The sequence below is a fragment of the Helicoverpa armigera genome, chromosome 1, assembly GCF_030705265.1.
Source record: "Helicoverpa armigera isolate CAAS_96S chromosome 1, ASM3070526v1, whole genome shotgun sequence".
NCBI lineage: Eukaryota > Metazoa > Arthropoda > Insecta > Lepidoptera > Noctuidae > Helicoverpa > Helicoverpa armigera.
The window spans coordinates 562245-587560 of NC_087120.1; the positions used below are offsets into that span (position 1 = coordinate 562245).

The following is a 25316-nucleotide window of genomic DNA, read 5'->3' on the forward strand; positions in this document are numbered from 1 at the left end:
AGGAAGATAAAGAGCAATAAAATGTATATTAAAATCGTCTGCAATGGTTTTGCTTTTTTTATCCGTGTATTTCTGTATCCTTGCCCCACCAACGTACACTACAGAATAACCAACCATTACCGATGGGCTCTTTAATGACATCACCCCGTATCTTCTCAGTAAGATTTCCTCGACATATAATAAGCTTATGTCGTAATCTAGGGAAAAATGAACCTCCGCATATGTTGGGTGAATGAATTTCTTCAAAACCTTAGAACACAATTTTGATTTTAAAGGTGATATGCTAAAGTTGCTGTGCCAAACATACAGCTCTCTTATTAGTCGCTCTTGTACGCAATGTGCGGCAGTTAGTGCCCATTGTTTATGTATCATAGAGCCTGTACAGAATCCAAATATATTGGTTTTATGACGATCATGATAGATCTCCAATATAGCGATCACAAAGGGATATTCACCACGTTTCACTTCTCTTATTTCGAAAACTTTAGGTGTCGAAACTTGTGCGCTTACAATTGCCAGATAAGGAAATATTGCAAACAGTTTTACGAGCATACTTGAAAAAGGAAACTAAATTCGTTCTTTTTATGTTTTACGTTTATAACATACTAGCCGTTTTCCCGCGGTTAAACCCGCGTCCCGTGGGAGCTACAGAACGCGCCGGGATAAAATATAGACTATGTTACACGCAGATAATAAAGCTTTCTAATGGTGAAAGAATATTTAAAATCGGTTCAGTAGTATTTACTAAACAAACAAAGCTTTCCTATAGATGTATAAATATGTTTAAAATAGTTGAGTTATAAAAAAGTGGTTTACGTTGATACTTTTATGGATGAGATTAATAAAAAGAAAAATGGATTTTAGCGGGCGGTAGTGCTAGGCTAAACACCGTTATTCTTCCACTGGGCCAGGTCCAAACAAAGCCGTAGTTTTAATCCCGTAATGTTGTGAATGTATATGAATAAAGTGTTTGTGATTTCAGGCGAGAAGCCGTACAAGTGCTCGTGGGAGGGGTGCGAGTGGCGGTTCGCGCGCTCGGACGAGCTCACGCGGCACTACCGCAAGCACACGGGCGCCAAGCCGTTCCGCTGCCGCCACTGCGAGCGCTGCTTCTCGCGCTCCGACCACCTGGCGCTGCACGCCAAGCGGCACGCGTAGCCCGCGGCGCCCGCGCCCGTCCGCGCCCCCGCTCGCAAGCGCAAGTAGAACGACCACGCGCTGTCTTTATTTACAAGTATATTAGTGATTCCGTTTATAGGTTGTCGTGAGTTGTGAACACGGAATTGATTGTGATGGGCGCTGCTCCATACAGCGACAAGCCAAAGAATGCCGCTACGTCGTAGTCAACACTCATTGCACCTAATGCTTTAAAGTTATTTTTTTTTTGTTTTTAAGTTTAACGAGTTTTTTTATTCGGGAAAAATCTCTTGATGTTTCGGCAATTATCGTTACGGTTCTTTGTTGCTAAGATTTCGATTTATAGCCGTTGTGTATTTTTATGTGAGCTTCGTGTATTTAGTCGCCGCCGCGTAGCGACGGTGCGAGTGTGCCATGAGTGGGAGTCTCCCCACATGCATTTCAGTCGCGGTCATATTATTTATTGGGAAGTTCGGCTAATGATCCCACCGACGCCGAGCACGACCTTTAATATTTTAGGCTTAGTGCGTCGCGTTACCTGATGTTATGTCGGAGTCGCGAGTCAGTCGGCGTGTCTCTCGCATGCCTCTAGCTCGAACCACTAGCTCAAAATTGATGATTCAACTTGAACTAATAAAGTGAATGAAATTACAAAACTAAAAATCCCAAGTTCTGAAGCAGTGGTTCGCGTTGGAAGTAGGCTAAGGTATCGACCGACTGGCTCGCCATCTCTGCGCAGATTCGTATGTTTATTTTGTTTAACTGTATTTTATTCAGTAGTTTAAGCTTTTTCTTTACTCTTTCATTCCGATATTGTGCGGTTAACAGGCCTTTATTTCGTTAGCTATAAGATTCTTTAATGCGTGCACTATTTGATGTTTGGCAGGCCGTTACACACATAGCGTGGTCGATTTGCCTACAGGGAGGGTAACATCTATAGTACATATTTTTTTTGTATTTTTGTAAAGTGCGGATCGCTACGTGTGTAGAGGCTCCGTTGATTCTGGCGGGAACAATGGTCACTAATGGCAGTATTCGCGTGTTCAATCATGATCTCAGTAACATACAAGAACAGCACTATATATGGTTTGCCATTATTTGCCATCGTCGCTTGTCTAAACACAGTCGCAACTTTTCGTTGGCCATCTTGATAAGACCGGTTACAGACGGACGTGGCGACGGCTGCGTTTGGCGTCATAACCGGCCAGCATACTGATTGTGCACGACTTTTGTGATCACTTGGACAGCACGAGAGTGTGCACTCTCAAGATGCTGGTTGCGTAATGCCACTAACTTGTAACGGTAATAATTAATCAAAGATCCTGATCATCTTCCACTGAATATAATTAGTAATTTAATATCATCATATTTAATGTCCCAATAAACGTCCCAAGTTTTAGTTTGTGTAAGCACATGCTGTCGACGACACATTCTGCATCTTTGCAAAACCATTTCCAAATCTCTGCAGAATCACTTCCAAATGTGTGCAGAGTTACTTCTGCAAGTTGTGGCAGTTACGGGACAGCTAACATAATCTAGTTAACTTTTGTTACTAGAGCATAAGTATGAACAACGACTGTTTACAATAAATAAACTGCCATTTTTTTATTCTAATGTACAGTGTCGTTGAGTCGTCAGTAACTGTGCATCTTTTATTGCATACCTCCCGGGGCCAATAATAATTTAGTCTTCCCAGTTTGATAAGTTCTTGTTACAGTATGATGTGTTTTATATCTTTGCAGAGATATCACGCTCACTAAACGCTCTTTTAACAATAACTATTATAAGACAATACAAATTTTAATATAGTCAAATATTTAACGTAATTTTCGACTGACTATAATTGAAAATAAAAGAATGCATTGACTGATCTAGAATTAAATAACTGATCTGCTTTGAGTTTTGTTGTAAATTGGTTTGAACAATCGTAGTTGTGATAGTGTGAGATCACGCTTATGTGAACAAATAGTGTAAGATTATTAAAATGCCTTATTTAACTTGTTTTAAACTTAATTAAGAAGAAGTTGAAACATTTGTCGCGTGTGATATCTCTGCAGTTTAGTCCCCACATACGAAACATGTCTGTATTTGCACTTCCGCTCATTATTCGTTAATATTTCGTCGTCCCATGTACCTACTTTTTATAACATTTAAATTATTAAACCACCACATTTTATCAAATACATTATTTAAGTTAAGTATCATTTTATTGTATATGTATATTATTGTTGACAAATATTGAATATTTGTAAATTTTATTTTGAAAATCTCAGTTGCTTTTAAATCAAGTTTATTTTTTGCGATTTTTGTCGACTGTCAAAATAGTTATTATTACATAGAGATTATTATTTTGTTTTGACAGTAGACAATAATAGAATTACGTGTCAATAGCAATATGACTAAAGAACAAGGGAAAGATGTGTTTGTATAATGTAAATAAACAATTCGGTATTTGCAATACTGTAAAAATTATCTTTGTGCGTAAATGCGAAATCACATTGCATCGGATGTTAACCAAATTATTGTTTAGTTTCATCGTTGAGCATACATTGCTGGACCATCCATTTTAACTTTCCAACAAAGTTGAAAGTCATTAGACACTTGAATCGTTTTATTATTATTTTATTAATTGCTATTGGTCACACGTAATGAACTCACACAGGCATATACAGGGGGTTTACACGCATGCATAGCTCACGCTTTCCGCGGGGTGCTCTTATACAGGTTGATGCAAAAATACTAAACATATTTTAGCCATCTTTGAAAAGCGTGGGTGCGTTTTCGAGACCTGTATGAACCCCCAGCTAGCTTCAAAACTGGCTAGGCTCACTGTGTTGCATCACACAATATAAGGGTTAGGCTATATACGTAAAATCATGTGTTAGCAGTACGAATTTAGCTATTAAAAGTCATACATAACTAAAAATAATAAATATCATTCTGCATTTTTTCTAGATCAATGTATATGTGTAACAACCGTGAAAACATAGATGTAAGAAACAAAAAATATAAAAAAAAATAATGTGATTCATAAAGTTATTATACCTTAAATATTGAAGTGAAACATGATAGAAATAAATGTTTATATGTATGGTACGAATACCGCTTCATGAATGGTCTATGTGTACTAGGTATATGCACGACGGCTGGTAAATGCATATGTAGTCTTGTAGAATATACTTAGAGTAATTTGTAATGTGTTACCCGCCGACCTAAATCATCAAGGTTATTCATTCCTGTTTCTCTTTGTACGAGGATAAAGTTATCAAATATTCCAGATTGTTGCATTTTTTATAACGTATGAAAAAACATAGGCCTCTCCTATTTTATGTAATACATGATTTTCTAAAGGATTCTATAGTTATTAAAATGTTTACACAAAGCGGGTAACAACAAAAATTATACTAAAGATTCCATATGAATGTCAAACTACGTCATATTGTATTAGAGAACGTAATATATAAACGAAATATACATTTATCTAATAATATACTTACATTATACTATATAAAATAGATAAATTTTCGTCATTCAAGATAAGCGGCTGTGTTAGAATCAACTCTTTGTATAAAATTTTCGACTCCACCGAATCGGGAAACGTATACAATATAATAAAAAATAGTATTTAAGATGCATTAAGGTGAAAATAATTATTTAAGGCCGATGTATAATGATTTAGGAATTTCTCTTAAGATTCACAGGTATACGCAATAAAATAATTCCAAATAACTTGCGGATATATCATGAAATGTCAACATATATTATGTACTGTTTAAATAAGTATTTTTATTTTTTAAGAATGTCATCAGCATCATATCTTACCAATAAGGTTTTATTCAAACCTTTACTTGGTAAATACTTAAGATAAAAAAAACAACTGAAAACTAACGAGCTTTACAAACAAAGACGCACAATTTTATACTTAGTTACAAATAACAATTACCTTTACATAATTAAAAATATTTATTTCGTTGCGTATCCCTGTATATTTTATTAATTTTATGCGCGGTAATTCCTTAAAAATCTTTTCTCTATAATCAATATGAGATCAGACGAATGCAATAAATAACAAAAAAGTTTGTATGTGTTTGTGTAGGTTAGTTTTTATCCGGGAGCGGGAAATAGTTGCCTCTGCTGGCGGAACCTAGCCTAAAATAAATTTGGGTCAGTATGCCATTTAGTGTTCAAGGCCGCCAGGACCTAGTTTTGAGATTTTCAATATCGTACCTATATTTCTCCTCGAATATATGTCAGTAGGACATCACAAAAAAGGCAACAATATCTCTTATTAAAATAACAAAACAATCAGAAAATCTTCCAATACTTACATCGTTCTTCCAAAAGGCATACACCATCCAAAAAAAGTCTCGCCAAACTCGTATTAGCCCGCGGTTGTAAACACAGATGGTACTTTATAGAAGCTTTGTTTGTTTTCATTCACAACTTTGTCTAGATGTGTATAGAGAAACGCGAGGACTGTACTATTGATTGCCCGGGATACTCTGTATGCGCGCGAATTGCACCGGCACACGACCGCCGCCTACCGCAGCTTGTGCGAACTAAAGCCTCCCGCGTATTTCGAACACAAAGCGTTCATATTTCATCTTGCTAATTGGGATACGTATTTGGCCTTGAAAAAAAATATTCTGAAAAATAATTGATTGATTTAAGGGGCGCAGTTGACAAAAATGATTAGGTAAATAAAAAAGTAACACCCCGTCTTTTTTCAAAATTACCGTGCATATTAAATAATATAATTATTTTGCTAACAAGGTGCCTTATTTTGATCGCATTAGTATTCTATTGTCGTTATTTTGAATACAAATAAGTTAATTTTACTCCGTTAGTACATTCCAGTGGGTCTCGATTCGGTAGGATATTTTGAATATCATATTGTAAGAATATTTTTTTGTAGACTTGTAATCGGCTGCAGAATGCAATATTTTAATATTTAATCAATTTTTTAAATTTTAATGTTGGTTAATTTTCTACTTATGTTAATTATCTTTTTAAAATTTGACTTAAAAATTGCTAAATGTTTTAACATATTTCATGGTTTAAAATACATTTACTTACAGCTAAAAATAGTGTCGCCATAAGCTTTTTGTTTGCAGAATGAAATTTCAACAATTATTAGATAATATTAGCTTTTTTAACATTTTAAATACTGTAACATTTATATTAAAATATAAGTAAGCATTTTATAGAATTATAAACTTCATAATGGTTGTCTGTATTTCAATAATATAATACTGAATAGGTAGGATATTCAAAGGTTGTACTAGAGAATGAAATTCAAAATTAGGCTAAATACCTAAAACAACGATTTAGGAGACAAAGTGAAAAGCTTATGGTGAAACTAGATTTGAAAATATACATATATTAGTAGTGACCTCTGACATACCTTGAACATGAACAAAGAATATGATTTCTGAGTCGGTTACAAGCTGTTGACAGATCATTTCTGTCACTAATCATTTCGGTGACGTGTCTACTGTAAACGTCATTAAATTGCCAAATTACGTCACTGTTCTGATAAGGAAGCTGCGCCTTTTTTGTAAAACTTTGTGACTATCCAGGATAAATATTTGTGATATTGGGTCTACCCCAGCCAGAACAATATTGTGGGCTCAAAGTGTGAGTCGATAATTAAGAAAAAACACTGATTAATTAATAAATGAATGGTTGAGTATGAGCAAAGATTACATCAGATAATGTTACCTTTTTAGCTTATAAATTTATTAGCTTTAAATACATTTTTGAACAATTTGTTCTTTAGTTATAGTTTGCTAAAATGTTTGTGAGCTTGGGCTGTGTGCACAGCAGTGGCTAGACGCTAGAGACAGTACAGACTGCCTGTGCCTGCAGGCCCGAGGTCTCATCACCAGTGTGCAAGTGACTGTGAGAACCTTTTTGTATTACTCTAAATAATAATTAAAATTGTTTGAGTATTGGATACTTGTCCAAATTTGTTTCACAAGCTTAGGCGTGTATTATATTATAATTATTATCTTTAAAGTAAGTTGTTATGATTAAGTGCAAAATTTTAAATTTAAAAGAAATTTATATATTGTTAATTTTAGTGTGGAACAGAATACTTGTGAAATATTGTACGCTGGATAGTCATTGATGAATTCTGCAATTTAAAATTAATTCAATTATAATAAAAAAGGCGAAGCTTTTTGAAATAATATATGTTATCTTCTAGTTTATATCTGTACCGGCGTTTATATTTCCAATGAGCCGAGACTTGTATATAAACACTTAATATAGTTACTAATACTACATATTTACAAAAACATGTAATAATAATAATAATTGTGCATGTAAACAGTTATTTATTATTATTATTTTGTTCTCGTTTCCTTTCTGATGTATGTATGGTAGGTCTCCGTGCGAGAGACAGGTGAAGTAGCATACACATTTTATATTATTAAATTTTTCTTATATGTGGAAATGACGACGTTTTATTTACTAACTTCCGCACCATTAATAGTTACACGTAATAGAACGGATACAGATCAGTAGACAAAGAGATGGAATAATATGTCACTAACCTGAGTCCTTTACTTGTTGCATGGAAGCATTGTGCGCACTTGACGAATAGTTCACAAAGCACTGCACTCCGCGTCACTGTTTGTTGTCCGCTCGGCGGGTCCGACGGAGGAACAGCCCGCGAACAACACATCAACAACACTGAGAGCCCGAATGCTGCCCGGCCGGCCAGCCAGCATCTATTTTTAGATGTCCCACAGCTTATTGATTTTTAAAATGCACTTTAGTGTACCCCACTACAAAACAATTTACTCAACGAAATACCTGCAGGTTTTATCTCCGAATGTTCGCCACTATCACCGAAAAATACAGGATGATCACAATATCACATTTATTCCGCGCACTGATTGTTTTACAATGCATTGCAATAAAAATATTAAAGTTTAACTTGTTACATTGCCTTGAAGATGGTTGTTTGTGAGGCATGAAGTTGCTCCCAAATGTCAATGTTTGAAATATGGAAGCGTACATACGGAGTGTAGTTACAGACTATATTGACGCGAATCTCTGACCGCGCAGTTAACGGGACGATCACTCGGGAAATTGGAATCGAGTTATAATTGAATTTCGATTATTTTTTATTTTTTAGTTTTCTGATAGATTTTGGTTTCTAAAGTTTAGTTAATTGATCGAGATACACTTTTGAGATGAATATTTACCAAATTGATGTAAATTATGTGAGTGTAGGTTTGAGGTTATGCCGCCTGAAAAACGATTTTGGCTAAATAAAAACAATCAAGAGTATAATAAACCCAGTAATATCATTATTTTAAAGAAGCCACTAAAGATTTACCACTGTTAGTTATCAAGTATTATAATATTAGTTATTTATACCTGAAAGACAGAGATTCGTAAATATTTTTGGTCCTGAAATGCCACTGAAACCTAGGAGTAAAAATCCTTGTTGCAGCTGAAAATATGGGCTGAGAACTTCGTTTGATGCGTAAGTATAAGGAATACAGGAGTAAGTATTGAGAAATCTAAAATAAAACCTGAAATCTGGTCAATCATACATAAAAATAGGTACTTATTAGCCCCGAAGATTGGATGCTTAAGTTTCATAACAGTAGGATATTTTTATTAGGTGGCATAGAACACAGGCAAAATATTATGCAATGTCAATTAATTGGTTTTCATGAGAAAACCTTTGCGAATTGCACATGTTGTGATATTGTGGTTTAGGGATTTGAGTTCGGTAAAACTATTTAGTACCTAGTTGACTAAAAACATAAAAAGGTACATATAAAAACAAGACAGTAAAAATCTATCATATCCAATAAAAAGTATATAAAAAGTACATAGGTTTGTAATAGTGTGAAACAAACCAAAAAAGTTGTATCAAAAAGGTTTTTTAATCCTCCCAATGAACCCTAAAAGAGTAACTTATGTTTACAAACTCCAGCCGCTCTAAGGCCTTTTATCGCATAATCTTTTGTCGAAGCGTAAATCGTGTGAAGAGGCGGTAAAATCCTTTCATGTGTACAAGTGGGTTAAATCAAAGCGACTTCCCCTTAACTGTGGAACTGGACTGTGGGGGCGCCACTGCCCATTCGCGCCATACATTTACTAATACGAATTATTACACTAGCAACACCGAACTTAAAGAAACTATTCGATTACAAAAAATATACGCAATTTTCGAAAAAAAAATACCTAGAAATTATTGAAATTTATTTTTTTCTCATATATTGTTTGGTATTTTTGTCAAAGTTGTATTTTAATTGTTTAGGGGTTGAAATTGACGTATTCAGAAGGGGTGTGAAGTTGCCGAGGGTCCAAAGAATTAATAATAGATCTGTGTGGTCAGTTTATAAAATATAATTTGACATTCTGAAAACTTTTCGAGATGAATGCATATTTCATTATAAGAAGAAATTAATTACGATATTAAAAAGATAAGCTTAAGGATTAAAAAAAACATACTGTAGACTAGATTTTCTCTTGCTACGAGAATGCACGTAGCAAGCGTAGCAAAGCCCGCCGTCGTAGCAACTACTACGTAGCATATGAAATCCGTAGTCTTACATTCGTTTTTCAGCTGGCTATCAAAATTCTGATATTTTTTTAAGCAGAAAAATGTATCTAATTGAAACAAAGTATGAAAAATTACAAACAGCATTTTTTTTACCGGCCACACATTTTGTTCTATTAGGTTCTAGTATTAAAAAGAGTACTAAAATCGAAGTTCCCTCTCCCACATCTAGGTCATCAGTCAGCTATCGATCCGCGCAGCCCAGACCACAGTCAGTTCTGAGAAGCGAGCCCCGGCCAGCGCTAGCCTCCGTTTTTGCCCCAAAAGTCCCAATAAAACCGTCAAGTTGGAGAAATTACAGACAATAGATAAAAAACCTTATTTAATTTTAGACATGGACGAAATAAGTCTAAGTACAATCCAGGCGTTGGAGAGGATACCCCTGGAGCAGCTCATAGGTAAGTGACGTCTTCATAATTAATAACATTAGTACCTACTTTGTGTTTATTTTTGTACTCCAGTCGATATTCTTGCGATGCATTGTACTGAAATGGCAAAGGCTTACCTACTGCGCGTTATAATGTAGTTAAATAATGTTTGAATAATCAAATCAAACTATTTCTATTGTTGTTAAAAGAGATTGATTTGTTTGGGGAAATGTAAAATATTAGGAATCAGCAGTCTTTTGTTACTTGATAGCATAATTAATTTTATATTTATAAGGGAGGTGCGGTTGGTGTTTTTCCCATACTTAACTTTCTGTTCTTATTTTTTGATAATGTAGCTTTAAATTAAAACAGAAACTTTATATGTTAAAATATAGCCTATGTTACTCGCAGATAATATAGCTTTCTAATGGTGAAAGAATATTTAAAATCGGTCCAGTAGTTTTTGAGTTAATCCATTACAACCAAACAAATAAACAAACAAAGTTTTCCTCTTTATAAAATTAGTATAGAAAAGCTTGCTCGCGTTGTTCTATATTAAACGCTAATGCATTAGAGCCTCGCTAACGCATTCGATTTTATCTGTAATCTTAGTGATAAGATTGAGAATAAATAAATATTTTTCCCTACTGCGAAATTAATTAATGCTCGCGATGAATATTTAGCAAAGTCACTGTTCTCCAATAACTACTAACATTAGTATTAATAAAACTCATTAAAAAATACATGATAATGTTTCAGAAACCTATATAAAAATGAGCGTGGAGGTGATTAAGGAAATGCAGAATCGCAACGATCCAGAATTCTTGAGAAGCCTCAAATATGCGAAGAGTCAAATGACGCGTGAAGGTATTTATATCAATTCTACTAAGTATTTTATTCCCATAATTTTACATCATAAAAAGTATCTATTTATCTCCTCTAAAAAGGCAATTTAAATTGGTTCAGCCATTTCATTGTTTCACAACTTATAACTAATTGTTCTTAACAATAGGATTTATCTTACACTTAACTGACGCTTTTCTTTTGTTAAATTTACAGAATTTTTGTCCATACAAATCGAAGTGTATGCAGCATGCAACCAGTTTGCGATGCAACAATGCACGGGTATGTATGTCTCCATATATTTCATTACTATCATTAATATATACTTATGCCCTACCTTAACACCACCATAACTATACCTAGTTATCTAAAGGTGGCGTTATAGTTTACTGTCTGTTCGTGAAAACTGTACGTGCACATTTGTTGGGAAACAAAAACTGACCACTGCAACCAAAGACATTTTAGAAATATTTACAACAAGTTTGTTGAAGCTAAGCTAGAACGAGTAGATCAGAAGTAAGATAAGTATGTTTCCATCTCAGTGCCACACCAATCTCGCCAAGATGGCATCATGGGATCCAATAAAATTACCTCCCTTTACTATAAACATAGAAAAATACTTGGTTCACTCAACAATACTCGCATTTGGATAGAAATAAGAACAAACAATGTTTTCTATTAGCATTTGATTGACATCAAGTTTTCTGTTTCAGCTGTGGATCAGATCGCTCACATGGTGGTCTTGCACGACTCCGTATCTCTGATGGATCTGTAAACAATAACACTAAAACAACAGGTAATCATTCTAAACCTTACTTAGCTGACTATATCTTAAAGTACTTATATCTAAGTATATCTTGGACACTATTACTGTGTTTCGGATGGCACGGTAAACTGTATTTTCCAGCTGTCAATGAACAAATTTGGTAGTCATTACAAGGTAGTCAGAAGCCAGTAGGTAAGTCTGATACCCGTCTAACCAAGGGGTATTGGGTTGCCCAGGTAACTTGGTTGAGGAGGTCAGATGGACAGTCATTCCTTTTAAAACACTGGTACTCAGCTGCATCCGGTTAGACTGTAAGCCGTCCACAACATAGTTGGGAAAAGGCTCGGAAGCTGATGATGACTTAATCGACTATAGTTTATGATACAGCCGTACAAGTGTTTTGTGTATTTAGCTAACAGTGCTTTAAAATGGGCTGCGTTTGACAAACAAGTCACTAAGACCCTGGTAAAAATTCATTACCTAAGTTATCATATTAAGATATTGTAGTGTACGTTCTACCTATATCTCTGTAATTACCATCCGATAATTAGGAGATCGGCTCACTTGCCTGCATAACTTACTCTCGTGTCACACTCTCTCACAGTTTCCCGCCAACTGACCATAGTGTATAGTTGCACCCTACGATAATACAGTATACTACCGTAATTAAAACACGTCTTGTTCTTCATATTTCAGGCTGCAGATATCACCCAGCAACAACTCTTCACCGTAGACCTGAAATACACTCGCCGCCGTCTCCACATCTCATAGCAATCAGGACATCACCATCATTTAGTTTTGGAGTGATCAATAGTAGGACAAAGCATAACTATATCTGCAGTCTTTTTAAAGCCGATTTCACCTATCACACGATTAAAAATTTTCAAAACTGCAGTATTTTCAAAAGTGCATCTAGCACTGGTTTACAGGGAATTATAGACAACACACAGTTTAGGCATAAACAAAATCTGAAAAAAAAATCTATCCATCGTTGGCGTGTAACTAGGAAGTCTTGAAAGGTGAAATCAGGCAAATCACATCAGCATTCTTCACCAAAAATATTAATGCATCCTCTACATGTTGCATCAATTTACTTTATGAGCTAGTAGTCTGATTTTCTTAAGATATATATAGTGGGTAACCACTTGTTAGGTCTATAAAGGACCTTGGCACACACTGGGTACAGCTGCGACACAGATCAGACGCACGTTGTCGCATTGTCAGTGTGTTGCTTTTTGCGCAAAGTGACGAATGGTAATGTGTCATCTTTAGGCGAGATTCCACCGGTGTGCGGTGCTGTGACGCACACCCTCATGTTTCTTTAACTTGCTTTCGTAAACACCATCAAATAGCGAGCATAATTTCAAAATTCTTACCCTTGCGCAAAACACACAGTCGATGATTACATTATATTTCTTGTCTACTAACAAATATGCGCGATTTTTGTTTGTGGATCTCGCCATTATTGAGGTATTTTATCACTCAATGATATCGTCAAGTAGTTAGTTCTAGTTAGGTGTAAAATCTCATTGGACGTTAAACGTTTATTAGAGTTCATCTTAATGTTGAAAAAAAAAATTGAACCTACCGCTGTAACTATGTGAACGGTCTTATCAATGTATTAGCAATATTGACAGGTTAAAGACATTGCTCACTAACGGCTCTTTCCCGACATAGAAATTTGACATTACTTGTATGAGGGCTGAGGCTAATGTTCAAATTCAATCTCTGGTAAGCAAAACAACAGATAGATAGAGTATTGGGAACAGCCGTTAGTCCCTTGAGGCACCACCTATCTACATCCACTTCGGACTGCCTAACATCATTACCACGCGTGATCCACTGGTCTCCTGGCAAGTCGCTTGATGCCACATTGACAACACGCCAACTGGTGACCACAAGACATCCACCTGTCAACAACCAGTGGACATCTTACAACTCGTGTGGGGGACGCAGTGAGCTATGACTTTTATAATAATAATTATCACTTACCTATATGTGTGCATTTAATGTTACTCACGGAAAAAATAAGCATATACCACAATATTTAACCATATTTAATAGATTATCTTCAGTAAGGGTCTAATCACACTAAAACAGTGGCAAAAGAAAACAAACAATTGAATACAACATTGCGAACTGTCAGCTGCTGCGAGTAGCTTTTGTTATAGTGTGGTATAACCCTAATTAAATTAAATTATATAAAAAATTGGAATTATTATAGTAAAATATTCTAGAGTTAGGACTCGTATTCGTTCTAGAACACGGATCACGTATCTAGAACATTTTTGTTTTAGTCTATTTTTTATATCTGAAAAGAAAACAAAGCAACAGTAAAATCCCAAAAGGGGTTATGTTTCGGGACGTTTAACCTCAAAATTAATTGATGAAATACATGAACAGTCAAACTGTTAATTTATCCTCTTAAAGCTCTTGGTCGATCAATATATCTAAATCTATATAACATGTATGTCGACTTAACGAAATCTAAACATGTAATTGATTTGTTTTTAATTCTGAAATAAACAACTTAAATGTGAATATGCGAAATCATGTTTTTTATTTATCCCTTGCTTCCACCCTCTTGTCAGTGTAACTTCTTCCCCCACATGGTTGAAAAGTAGCCAATGTGCTATTATTTTTAATGGACTTCCTACAAAGGAGGAGGTTCTCAATTCGTCGGGAACTTTTTTTTTAAATTATATTTAATTGCCAACCCTTACCCGAGCGTGGTGTAAATCGGACCAGGCTGGTGTTGGTACCATACCACACAGCACCAAGTGCTCGAAGTAGGGCAGCAGCGTCAATGATTATTACATACTTGATACATCCCTGCAGCTAAAAACTTTATGCTTTGTATCTAATGGATGTGCCTCAGTTTATTTCGCCACCGACTTCTAGGCCTATGCACCTAAAATTGTGATAAGCATAGTTGTCACTATCCACATTATTGCAAAGGTCTTGTTAAAACGAATAATATGAGATACACGGAGGTAGTTTACATATTCAGCTGTCGAGTTCCCTCGACCTTCTCTGGTCTCCATCATCAGGTCAGCTCAAAACCTTCACTTTTGAATAGTGCTATAAGGCAAGGCAAGGCTTAAGTGTCAAGTTTATACCCTATGTATTCCCTCCAAGATTTCTCAGGGTTTCCATCATCAGATCCTGACCTGATGACAATGGGACCACCTCGGAATTATACGCTATCAAACAAAAAAAGAATAAGTAAAATCGATTAATAAATGGCTGAGTAATCGCGTGACAAACATACAAAAAAAATAAAATTAAAAAACGGTGGAATTGAGAACCTCCGCTTTTTGAGAAGTCGGTTAACAAATATAATTTCAGGTGGGCAAATTTTAATCAAGATCACAACCGTACCGAAGGGCACGGTATTCAAAAAGTAAGCTATTTTGACAATCTGTAATATATACTCCTGGTAATGGTACTAATTTTTTCTGCGTATATATGTAACGTCTTGTAACGAAATCATAGCGCGATTTTAATCGCGCCAACGCCATCTATCGAGCGACGAGACATTGACATTGACAAAACATGCGCGTTGAGAATCTGACTCACGCGCAGGTGCTCGTGATCAATAAGAAACTGGGATAACAAACTACGTTTGGTTTGTAGTTCCAACCTATATCTTTATCTGAATTAATTTTAATTGGTTCAGCTATTTTATCATCAACGCACAACAGACAAACGGACAAGCAAGTACTGCTCGCTTATGAATTCAAATCTAATACAGATCACACATGCAAACAAACAAAAGATGAACCAAAAATAAAGTAATAAACACTAACAAACTACCAGGAGATCATAGGTTTTATGAGGTTTAATTGTGCGTATAAGCGCATATCTTATAATGGTTCTGCGAGTTATAGCCGATATATACCAGAGGGTAGTCGCCGACACGAGGCCGTGTGTTCCGCGACGTATGCTGAAAATTGTGGAATGGACTGCTATTTAATGTCATAAATACCCCATCACTCTGATCCATACAAGACAGCAGGCCTGACCATAGTCTTGTAAATTTTCCCCTGAGTTTAAGGGGAAAACTAAGACTCAATCGGAATTATTTGAAAAAGTGGGTGATAAAATGTAATAAATTATATTAAGTCTTCCAAAAATGAGAACTTAGCTATATAAACAAACTTGTTTTCCCATGTGCATTCAAATATATATTAAACTTCCTGTCCAAAGGGCACTACGTAGTTGGCTAATTGACAATCCTTTTTCCTCTATAAAAGAATTTATGCAATATAAACCAAAAGATAAATAGGTAAACTTTATCACTTGCATGTTTATGTGTGTATAAGCTAATTTACATGTCACTATATTATGGCTGAATACCGAACACACTGAAATTTTGTAACACCTTATTAACCTACTGTATTCATGTGCAAATAAATACTTTGACTTTGATTTTACTCATGTTCAGAACATGAGCACAAGTAGATATATGTTATTCTGATATATAAGCTATATTATTGCCAGTTTAATGATTTACACGGCAAACATCTATCCATGCATACAAACTTTCTTTAACAATAATAGGGTTAAATAAAACAACTGCTTTAATAGGTAAGTTTCCTTTTGATATGTAAAAAAATTGTGAAAAGGGATTTTTATTGAATTTTCTTGGAGACAGTTTGTTAGAAAAGTGACAAATCTACGGAGAATTGAAGAAGGGATGCCATGGGAGGGTTGCAATACTTAGGGGGAGTTAGCACATAGTATTGACTTGTTGTGGGGACGCACGAACACGGTGACCCTGCCATCGGGGAGCCTCTTCCAGCAGAGCGGGTAAGGATGTATCAGGCACGCCGAGTAGATGTACAACTCGAAGCGCTCGAAATCTGCAATGATAATAAGGAAATTCTAAGTAGATTTATACGCATGTCTAACTACACTGAACGGGATATTGTGATTACCTAGCTACACTAAAAACCATTTACTAGTATCATCTTCGGGTTAAGATGGCAAATTGGATATTAAACTACTTTGTCAATGAAAACTGTTAAGTGCCTTACACTTATTAATGTAACACTGATGGAATACTACATTGCCGTTCACATTTTAGTAGGCGCTTGGCGACTTAGCGCAGAGTCGCCAGTGTCGAATATAATTTACAATTTAACTGTACCAACCTTTTTTTTACGTCCCACTGCTGGGCACCGGCCTCCTCTCACATGGAAGGATTAGCATTACAATTTACAACTTAATGGGCCATTAATAGTGAAAAATAATCATTTAATTATAAATTTTGTGGTAGATTCCTGTAAATAGGTACTTTATAGGGGTTATACACGGTTGCGTTTACTGTTTGCTCCGTTACTAGAGGAAATCCATAATTACTTAAACTATTTAGGGTTCAAATCATTTATTCTCAATAAGGCACTGTTACTTTCATGAGAATTCAATTCAACACTTAGCATCATAGCACTATGGTTATAAGTACCCATCACCAGATAATAACAAAAATAAAATATTTTAACATAACTACACGTGTAGAGTAACAGATAGTAAAACTGCAGAATGAATTTATATTTTTTACACGGGAAATTCGTCATCTCGACACACTTAACTCACCACGGATGTGTCCACTTGGTGAAACTCAAAATTTTAACATTTATCATGTCGTCAACTCGACACGTTTTAGGATTTAACCCGATTTCAAGCAAAAAGTACAGTCAACAAATGAATGTATTCATTTTCTGTGTCACAAACATCATCGGCCACTGAACGTCCGCTTAGCAAACGCTTCAAACGCGAACATGGACTCCCAAACTACTTGTGTACTTTATTAAAAAAAAATGTCAAGGAGCTGTCAAGGACATCAATATATATAATAAATAAATATTAATTTGAACCGCAAAACCTAGACTTATGCCGCAAATTACTACAGGAAAGCTCGGCAATGAGAACACAAAAGTGAAATGTAAATAAATAAATCACCAAGAACAAGGTGATTACGAGAATAACGGGAATAACGGCATAGTGCTCCACCTGTCATTCCTGTCATCTGCAATTAATTTTGCATAAAAAATTTTTCAATTTCATCCAGTTATTCATATTTATATCCACGGATCTCTAAAAATATTCAACAGCTGCGCCACGATGCACGGCGCAGCGCGGCGGCGCCTCCGGTGGCGTCCTGATGCGTCACCAGTGACACCAGGTGTCAAAAATGACTTTCAGTTTTTCTGTGTTTTATTAATTTATGTTTATTTCTAATTTAATAGAGTAAGTTTACTGTTTTTTTTACATGTTATATAGTGACGCATGTAGTGTTGGTGGAAGTCAGCCTGCCACATCGCTGGAAGGATCAGTGAGATGCCCCCACTGCTCACAAGCACGTTTTTTTAAAGGTGAACGGGGTTTGAAGGTGCACTGCGGCAAGGTTCATAAACCTCGCGGTGTGCCTTCGGCCCCCATATCCTTACCTAGTACCCCATCTAATCCTGATCCCACCCCCATTTGGCAACAGCTATGTAAATTGAAAAATTCCATACCCGTCTTAAAAAGAGTTCCTCGAGGCGCGAGACCATCCGTGGCAGCGTGTTTGGCACGATGCGTCTCTCTCGTCGTCCGAGAGAACTCTGAACGTGCTTGGGAGCGGTTACTTACCTTTCCCTATAGGATACTACATGTCCAAAAAAATTTGGCCTCCAAAAAAACCCTAACAGCCCAAGTTAAAGAGAACTGTAATAGTCCTTCTACTTCTTTTGACCCAAAATTTACAGCACAGTTTTCCCACAAAGGACTCTTGCATCATGTAGAGTCAAAATTAGGGGAAGGTGACATAAGGGGTGCCGCTAGAATTCTTTTCAGTAGTGATGTGGTCGCGCCGTGCTCCCCAGAGACTGTTGCAGCTCTGGAGAGTAAACACCCGGCAGCATCGGATGACCTCTCCTTTCCCGACCCTCCTGCCCCAGACTCAGATAATCTATCAATTACAGCCAACCAATTGTGCGCTGCTGTCGGCTCCTTCCGGAGCGGCTCTGCCGGTGGCCTCGACGGCTTGACGCCGCAGCACCTTAAGGATCTGACGTGCTCAAGCGCCGGGGAAGCTGGTGAGTCGCTTTGAAGGAGCTGACAGCCCTTATTAACCTAATGCTCTCCGGCAATGTGAACGGAGCCGTCATCGACGTTTTGTATGGCGCCAATTTATGTGCCCTGCGTAAAAAAGATGGCGGCATCCGTCCCATTGCCGTGGGATGCACATATCGCCGTATCGCAGCCAAGTTTGGCTGTGCCTTCTACAAAGAAACCCTGGCCGCCAAATTTCAGCCCTTACAACTAGGTTTTGGCTCGAAGGGGGGTTGTGAGGCTGCGGTACACGCCCTTTCCACGTATGTAAATAGCGGGAAAGGCGAGGTCATCCTTAAGGTTGACATTAGGAACGCCTTTAACTCCGTAAATAGAGATACCTTGTTGACGGAAGTTAAAAATGAAATTCCAAAATTATATAAATTTCTTTGGCAGTGTTATAGACATTCAACTAAATTACTCTATAAAGACAAAGTTCTAGATTCGGCCGTCGGATGTCAACAAGGTGATCCTCTGGGGCCTGCCATTTTCAGCTTGGCTATTAACCCTATTATTCGACAGCTAAATTCTAAATTTAATGTGTGGTACCTCGATGATGGGATACTAGGAGGCGACGTAGATACTGTAGCTGACGACTTTAGATTTTTAATACAAAAATTCGACTCCATTGGCTTACAACTAAATTTATCAAAATGTGAAATCTTCATCCCTGATAACAACCAACAAGTCTTTTCGAAATTCCAATCCATAGCTCCAAATTTGACAGTACTAGAAAAAAGTTCCCTTCGCCTCCTGGGATCACCTATTCTCGATGAGTCCTTCACCAGTTATATTAACGAGAAAATTCAAAATTTTAATGATGTTTCAGAGAGATTATACAAAATCAGTAAACATTCGGCCTTCACTTTGATTCGGTACTGTTGTTTTGGACCAAAATTTACTTATATTCTTCGCTCCTCACATATATGGAAACACCCACAAGTTTTGGACAAAGTTGACCAAATTATCAGAAGCACCCTCACCTCCATCCTCAATGTGGCCTTGGACGATCGAGCCTGGCAGCAAGCTGCACTCCCAATACGCATGGGAGGTCTCGGCGTCCGCAAAATTTCAAGTGTTAGTTTACCGGCATTCCTCTCCTCGGTTCACAGTACTGATACATTAACCAGAAAGATATTGTCGTCTTCTGCACTGGTTGATGTTGAAGTACCGTGTTTGACCGATGCGCTGGATGCCTGGAAAATGGCTACTCCCAATACGGATTTGCCCGGCAACCGCTGCTCTCAGAGACAATGGGACGGGCCGCTCTGTAGCACTATACGGAATAATCTATTAAATACGTGTAATAGTGCTGCTGAGCGTGCCCGTTTGTTGGCTGTGGGAGAGTGGGAGTCGGGCCTCTGGTTACAGGCGATCCCGTCATCTAGCATAGGCACTATGCTGGATGACACAACGTTCCGCATCGCTACATGCTTACGGTTAGGCGCTCCTGTGTTGCTCCGCATCGCTGCCATTGCGGTGAAGCCGTCGACAGCCTCGGGCACCATGGTCTGTCGTGCTGCAGAAGTGCTGGTCGTATTGCACGGCATGCCAGCATTAACGACATTATCCGTCGTGCTCTTTCCACCGCCGGCGTGCCAGCCGTGTTAGAGCCTAATGGACTGGTACGTGACGATGGAAAGAGGCCTGATGGTATGACGTTGTTGCCATGGAAGTTGGGTAGGCCCTTGGTGTGGGATGCAACGTGCGTCGACACCCTGGCGCCATCGCATCTTCCTGCACGGCAGGTCATGCTGGTGCGGCTGCTGCTTCTGCAGAGACCACCAAGCGGCGCAAGTATAGTAACCTTATTGGGAACTATACTTTTGAGCCGTTTGGGGTCGAAACGCTCGGACCATGGGGCCCGAGTTCGCGGTTACTTTATAAGGACATCGCGAAAAGGCTTGTCGACGCTTCGCGTGACCAGAGGGCTGGCTTATTCTTCGGACAAAGAATTAGCATTGCCATTCAACGTGGCAATGCAGCCAGTCTTCTGGGCACGTTTCCGGAGGACAGTGATGCGGAGGAATACTTCGACGCCTGATCGATGCTCTTTTATATTTTATGTTTATATATATTTTGTATATAGTATTTTATTTTTAGTTTTGTATAAAGATAAGTAGTTTAAGTTTGTATATATGTATAGTGTGTACGTTAGTTATAAAAACAGAATATTATCTTGTGTACTACAAGTACTAGGAAATCATAAGTGCATTGAAGCCAAATGCATTAGCAACTTTTAATACTGTTCTACAATAAAATAATGGTATTGAAATCGAATCATTGTTTGTCACAACACACATTCGTGGTGAGTTAAGTGTGTCGAGATGACGAATAACGATTTTTACACAAGACGGTAAATTATTAAATAGCTGTTCTCTTTTTAGCATAATTAATTCGTATTTTTGGTAAGATAGTAGGCTAGGTCGACGGAGGCTGCGTTTAGATATTTGAGATTTTTTGACAAACGACATGTCAGTATGAATGGCTTTATCCATTAATTTCCTAATCACTTTTTAGTTATTTACATCTATAATTTGCAACAACATATTAACTATAGGCGTTTTATTCATTAGTAGGGTGTTTGGTGGACGAGGAACGTTATACTGGCTATACATACGCCTTTTTTGTAATTTGAACACAAAAAAATCTTCAACAGTTATGTATATTACCTTACTCGTACCTGTAGTTACGCCCATCGTACGTGTATGACCTAAAAGAAGGCGCCTGATCTACCTGCTCTATGCCATCTCCGCGCATTTTTCCTTCTTCCGTGGGCATAATCTTGTGTGTTAGTATTAAGCTTGTGGCACATTATAGCAGCACGGCAACGGCACGGCAGCAGCACGGCGTCGCCTCGAATTAAGGCTACGGCTAGCTGCCAGCGCGCCAACCACGCGCTGTCCGCTCGCCGTCGGCGCGCCGTCCGCTCGCCGTCGGCGCGCCGACCGCGAGGTGTAAGCTTGCTGTCACCGCAAAGTCAATATTATTTTAAGACGATTATGATTGATGTTATGATTGAACACGACGTAATGACGTTGTTTCGCAGCCGGCTCGGAGTCGGCGCGCAATTAGCACGCCGTCGGCGCGCTGTACGCATGAGGACCGCTCGCTTGCAGCACGCGGGCGGCGAGTGGAGTTGTGTGGAAGCGGCAAGCACGCTGACTGCTCGCCGTTGACTTTTTCATATTGACATTACGAAATATATTATAATATACACGATTTAATGCTCTAAATTGAATGACAACTTAAATGCTGGTGTGGAGCCGTGCTGTTGCGGTGCTGCTGCAATGTGCCACGTCCTTTACACTGGTCAACAGCATTTTTGGTGCAAAGGCGAAATATATCATTTCTTATTATTTGATACGTAATCGAAGTCCAGAACATAAAGTTGCACTAGCACGTAGGGATTTAGAGATATACCCCTCCTAAAGTACCAAAAACGCGTTTATTAACGATATTTGACGATTTTTTTGAAGGACAGCAAACCAGTGTTATCAGTAGTAGTCGTGGTGGCCTAGTGGGTAAAGGACCAACCTCTCGAGTATGAGGGCGCGGGTTCCATTCCAGGTCAGACAAGAACCAATGCAACTTTTCTAAGTTTGTATGTACTTTCTAAGTATATCTTGGACACTAATTGTTGATTAAAAAAGGTGAAGGAAAACATCTTGAGGAAACCTGGACTATAAAGTCTGAAATCACCAACCCGTATTGAGCAAGCGTGGTGATTAATGCTCAATCCTTCTCCATGTGAGAGGAGGCCTGTGCCCAGCAGTGGGACGATAAAAGGCTGTAACATTATTATCAGTATACTATGGGAGGATATCTGTTCCCTGTATTGGGACGATAAATAAAGGCTGATGATGATCATGATGAATGATAAATTTACACTAATACTATGGAGAGGAAACATTTTTTTGTTTGTTTGTACCCGAAAGGCTCCAAAACTACTTGAGCGATTTGAAAACCTCTTTCTCTATTAGGAAGCTGGACTATCTGCGCTGAATATGGGTTATGTTTTACATGGAAAAGGGCAGTAGTTCTCACAAGACACGTGTGGACCCACGTGGAACAGCTAATCAATGCTAATATTATGAAAAAGAAAGATTTTATTGTTTGTTTGACATGAGTAGGCTCCGAAACTACTTGACCAATTTGTTTTTTTTTTCGCTTTTGATAAGCTACACTCTACCCGAGAAACTGTGCTGAACATGGGCTTTATTTTATCCAGGGACGGGAAGAAGTCTCCCCGGGGCGCGAGGTGAAACCACATGGAAAAGCTAGTAAAGAATGATGCTACTTACACTCAGGAGCGATGGACCTCTTATGGAAATCATAGTTTCTCTTCACGAATGGTGTTTTCAGGTGTCTCTTCATGTCTTCGCGTACTTCCTGTTTCAGTCTCTCCAGCTCCTCTGAAATAGAATATAGTTCTTTCTTTACTATTTTTATATTCATTTTTCAAAAGCTTTGAATACATTGGAAGTGGTGAAGAGCATTTTGTAAGCTGTCTGTGTTTTTTTATATTCAAAAAGTGTTGTAATGTAAAGACAAAATGATTTGACCTATGTTTTGTATGCCATTGTGTATTAAGAACGTAAACAATAATTCCTTAAAGACTTTTTTTGATAGGTTTTTATTATGTTTATGTGAATATGTGGGATTACAACTTATGTGCTAAGCCTCAGACCATTTATTTTTACTTTGTTTGTCTTATTTATATTTCTCACGGTAGCGCACAGGTACTTTGATGGTGGAATATAAAAAACGCAATTAGGTAGTATAAATCGCGTAAAATAAAAACAAATCGCGTTGCGTTTGAATCTCTAACAATGGCGTGATGGCTCAATCGCTTTTTTATTAGGTTGAGGACCCCGCCCATTTTGAGTTGCGCTTTATAAACAATAAGCAATAAAGTACTAAATCAAACATATAGATATACTAAAATATGTTCTTCTACCCTTCGCCCCCCCTTTTGACATGCATTCCAAGAGATCCCCTGGGAAAACGTGATAAAAATTAAAACAGGAAATAATATAAAAAATAAATAAAACCAGTTCATAGTCTTGCTTTTGCAGTGGTTACTTACAAAATGCTTAGTGCAATAACATTAAATACAGTTGCTACACGATCTATTTGAAAATCGCATTATGCTTATAATTTAATTGTTTTAGGAAACAGCACTTAGCATAGAAATAGCATAATAAATCCCAGTTACACACTCCGAATCAGATTTCGAAATCACACAGCATTATTCAGATCAAACGCACAGCACTGAGCCAAATAAAATTTCCCAATAAAACAACGTATTATTTCCAAACACCCGCAAAATAAATACACGAACAGGGCCTAGTAACTAGTACTACAAAAGTATACAACAGCTCAGCAATACATACCCATGTCCTTTTCATACTGAGTTTTCACAGGCTGGGCAGCTGGTTTGACGTCACCCACACGTCCATTTTTCACACGATCCTTCTTTATTTCCTTCTTTCCACTTTCAGAAGACATGTTCGTCACTTTAATCAGATGCAGCGAGTTGCAACCGGCTTGGAGCGCAGGCAGAAGTAGACTGTGGTCGATCAATACTGGAGTGCAGACGGGCCACAATTTACGATGTGTTCCTTATAGCTAGGTGTTCGTTGTAGTCTACGTGAATGGTTTATTGATTGTGAAAAATCTAGTCTGGAAATACTATTTTTAGATCTGTAATGGGTGGTTGGACGCGACTTTGTTATGAGTGAAATTGAAAAAAAAAATTGTTTTGCTTGAATTTCAGTTGTTGACACTTATTCGGGTGTACAGGAATGACTAAGTTACTAGTTATAAGTATTTATTTTCTCAATATTCACATGCTTGCAGCAATAACTATGTACTTGCATTAAAAGTTAATTTGAATTGTAGTATAATTTGGTTTTTTTCACACATAAATTGGAGAATAAAATAATAATATTTCAGTTTTCTGGGACCTGTTGAATATAACAATAACTCTCAATTTATTGTTCACCAATCTGTATTGTGCGTGTTCGGCCAGACAACAAAAGACCAAAGACTAGAAAAATGAAAAGATTCGACACTCGCTTTGAAAAATTATAAGTAATTCTATTCTTAAATATACCTACATATTCTTTTTGATTTCCAGGTCGTAAATATTATCTTTTACATTTCTTTTCAAGGATATTCTATATTAATAACTAACTCATTGTTACCTACACAGCCGCCGCCGAATGCATCCGGAGAGATGAGCTACTATTGTCATCTAGAGGACTCCAGAAGCAGTAGCAGGCGGGGTAGACTCCAGAAGAGATGGCGTGACGACCTAGACGCCTATCACCGAGACTGGTGGACTCGGACGAAAGATCGGGAAGTGTGAAAGCAAGATGGGGTAGCCTTTTCTCAACAATGGAACATGATAGGCTACATCTGCAGGACATCTGAGGAGTATGACGGGGAGTAGCGATCCTGCGTGTATGCAGAGTGCTCCAGGGAGTGTATACTGTCTTCCACCTCCGGCCGA

The 25316-nt window shown here is 37.6% G+C and overlaps 2 protein-coding genes and 1 long non-coding RNA gene across 5 annotated transcripts in view; 1 reads left to right on the top strand and 2 right to left on the bottom strand.

The window, feature by feature from the left end:
• LOC110376548 (Krueppel-like factor luna) overlaps window positions 1-7594 on the top strand; it is a 128324-nt gene extending 120730 nt beyond the window's left edge. For all 3 annotated transcript variants that reach the window (XM_021335043.3, XM_021335044.3, XM_064043469.1), the window contains one exon: window positions 983-7594. In XM_021335043.3, coding sequence (XP_021190718.1) covers window positions 983-1158 — 176 coding nt within the window. In that variant the 3' untranslated portion in view covers window positions 1159-7594. The remainder of the gene's footprint in view (window positions 1-982) is intronic.
• The window catches only part of LOC126054617 (uncharacterized), an 83562-nt gene extending 75012 nt beyond the window's left edge, over window positions 1-8550 (bottom strand). The window contains exon 1 of the long non-coding RNA XR_007511014.2: window positions 7695-8550. This is a non-coding gene — a long non-coding RNA (uncharacterized LOC126054617). The remainder of the gene's footprint in view (window positions 1-7694) is intronic.
• Window positions 8551-16289: 7739 nt separating this feature from the next.
• On the bottom strand, window positions 16290-24494 carry LOC110376549 (uncharacterized). The gene is made up of 3 exons (XM_021335047.3): window positions 24196-24494; window positions 23104-23214; window positions 16290-16566 (listed from the first exon to the last, which is right to left on the bottom strand). The coding sequence occupies exons 1-3, from the start codon at window positions 24308-24310 to the stop codon at window positions 16424-16426; spliced, it is 369 nt and encodes a 122-aa protein (XP_021190722.3). The 5' UTR covers window positions 24311-24494; the 3' UTR covers window positions 16290-16423.
• Between the last annotated feature and the right edge of the window lie 822 nt (window positions 24495-25316).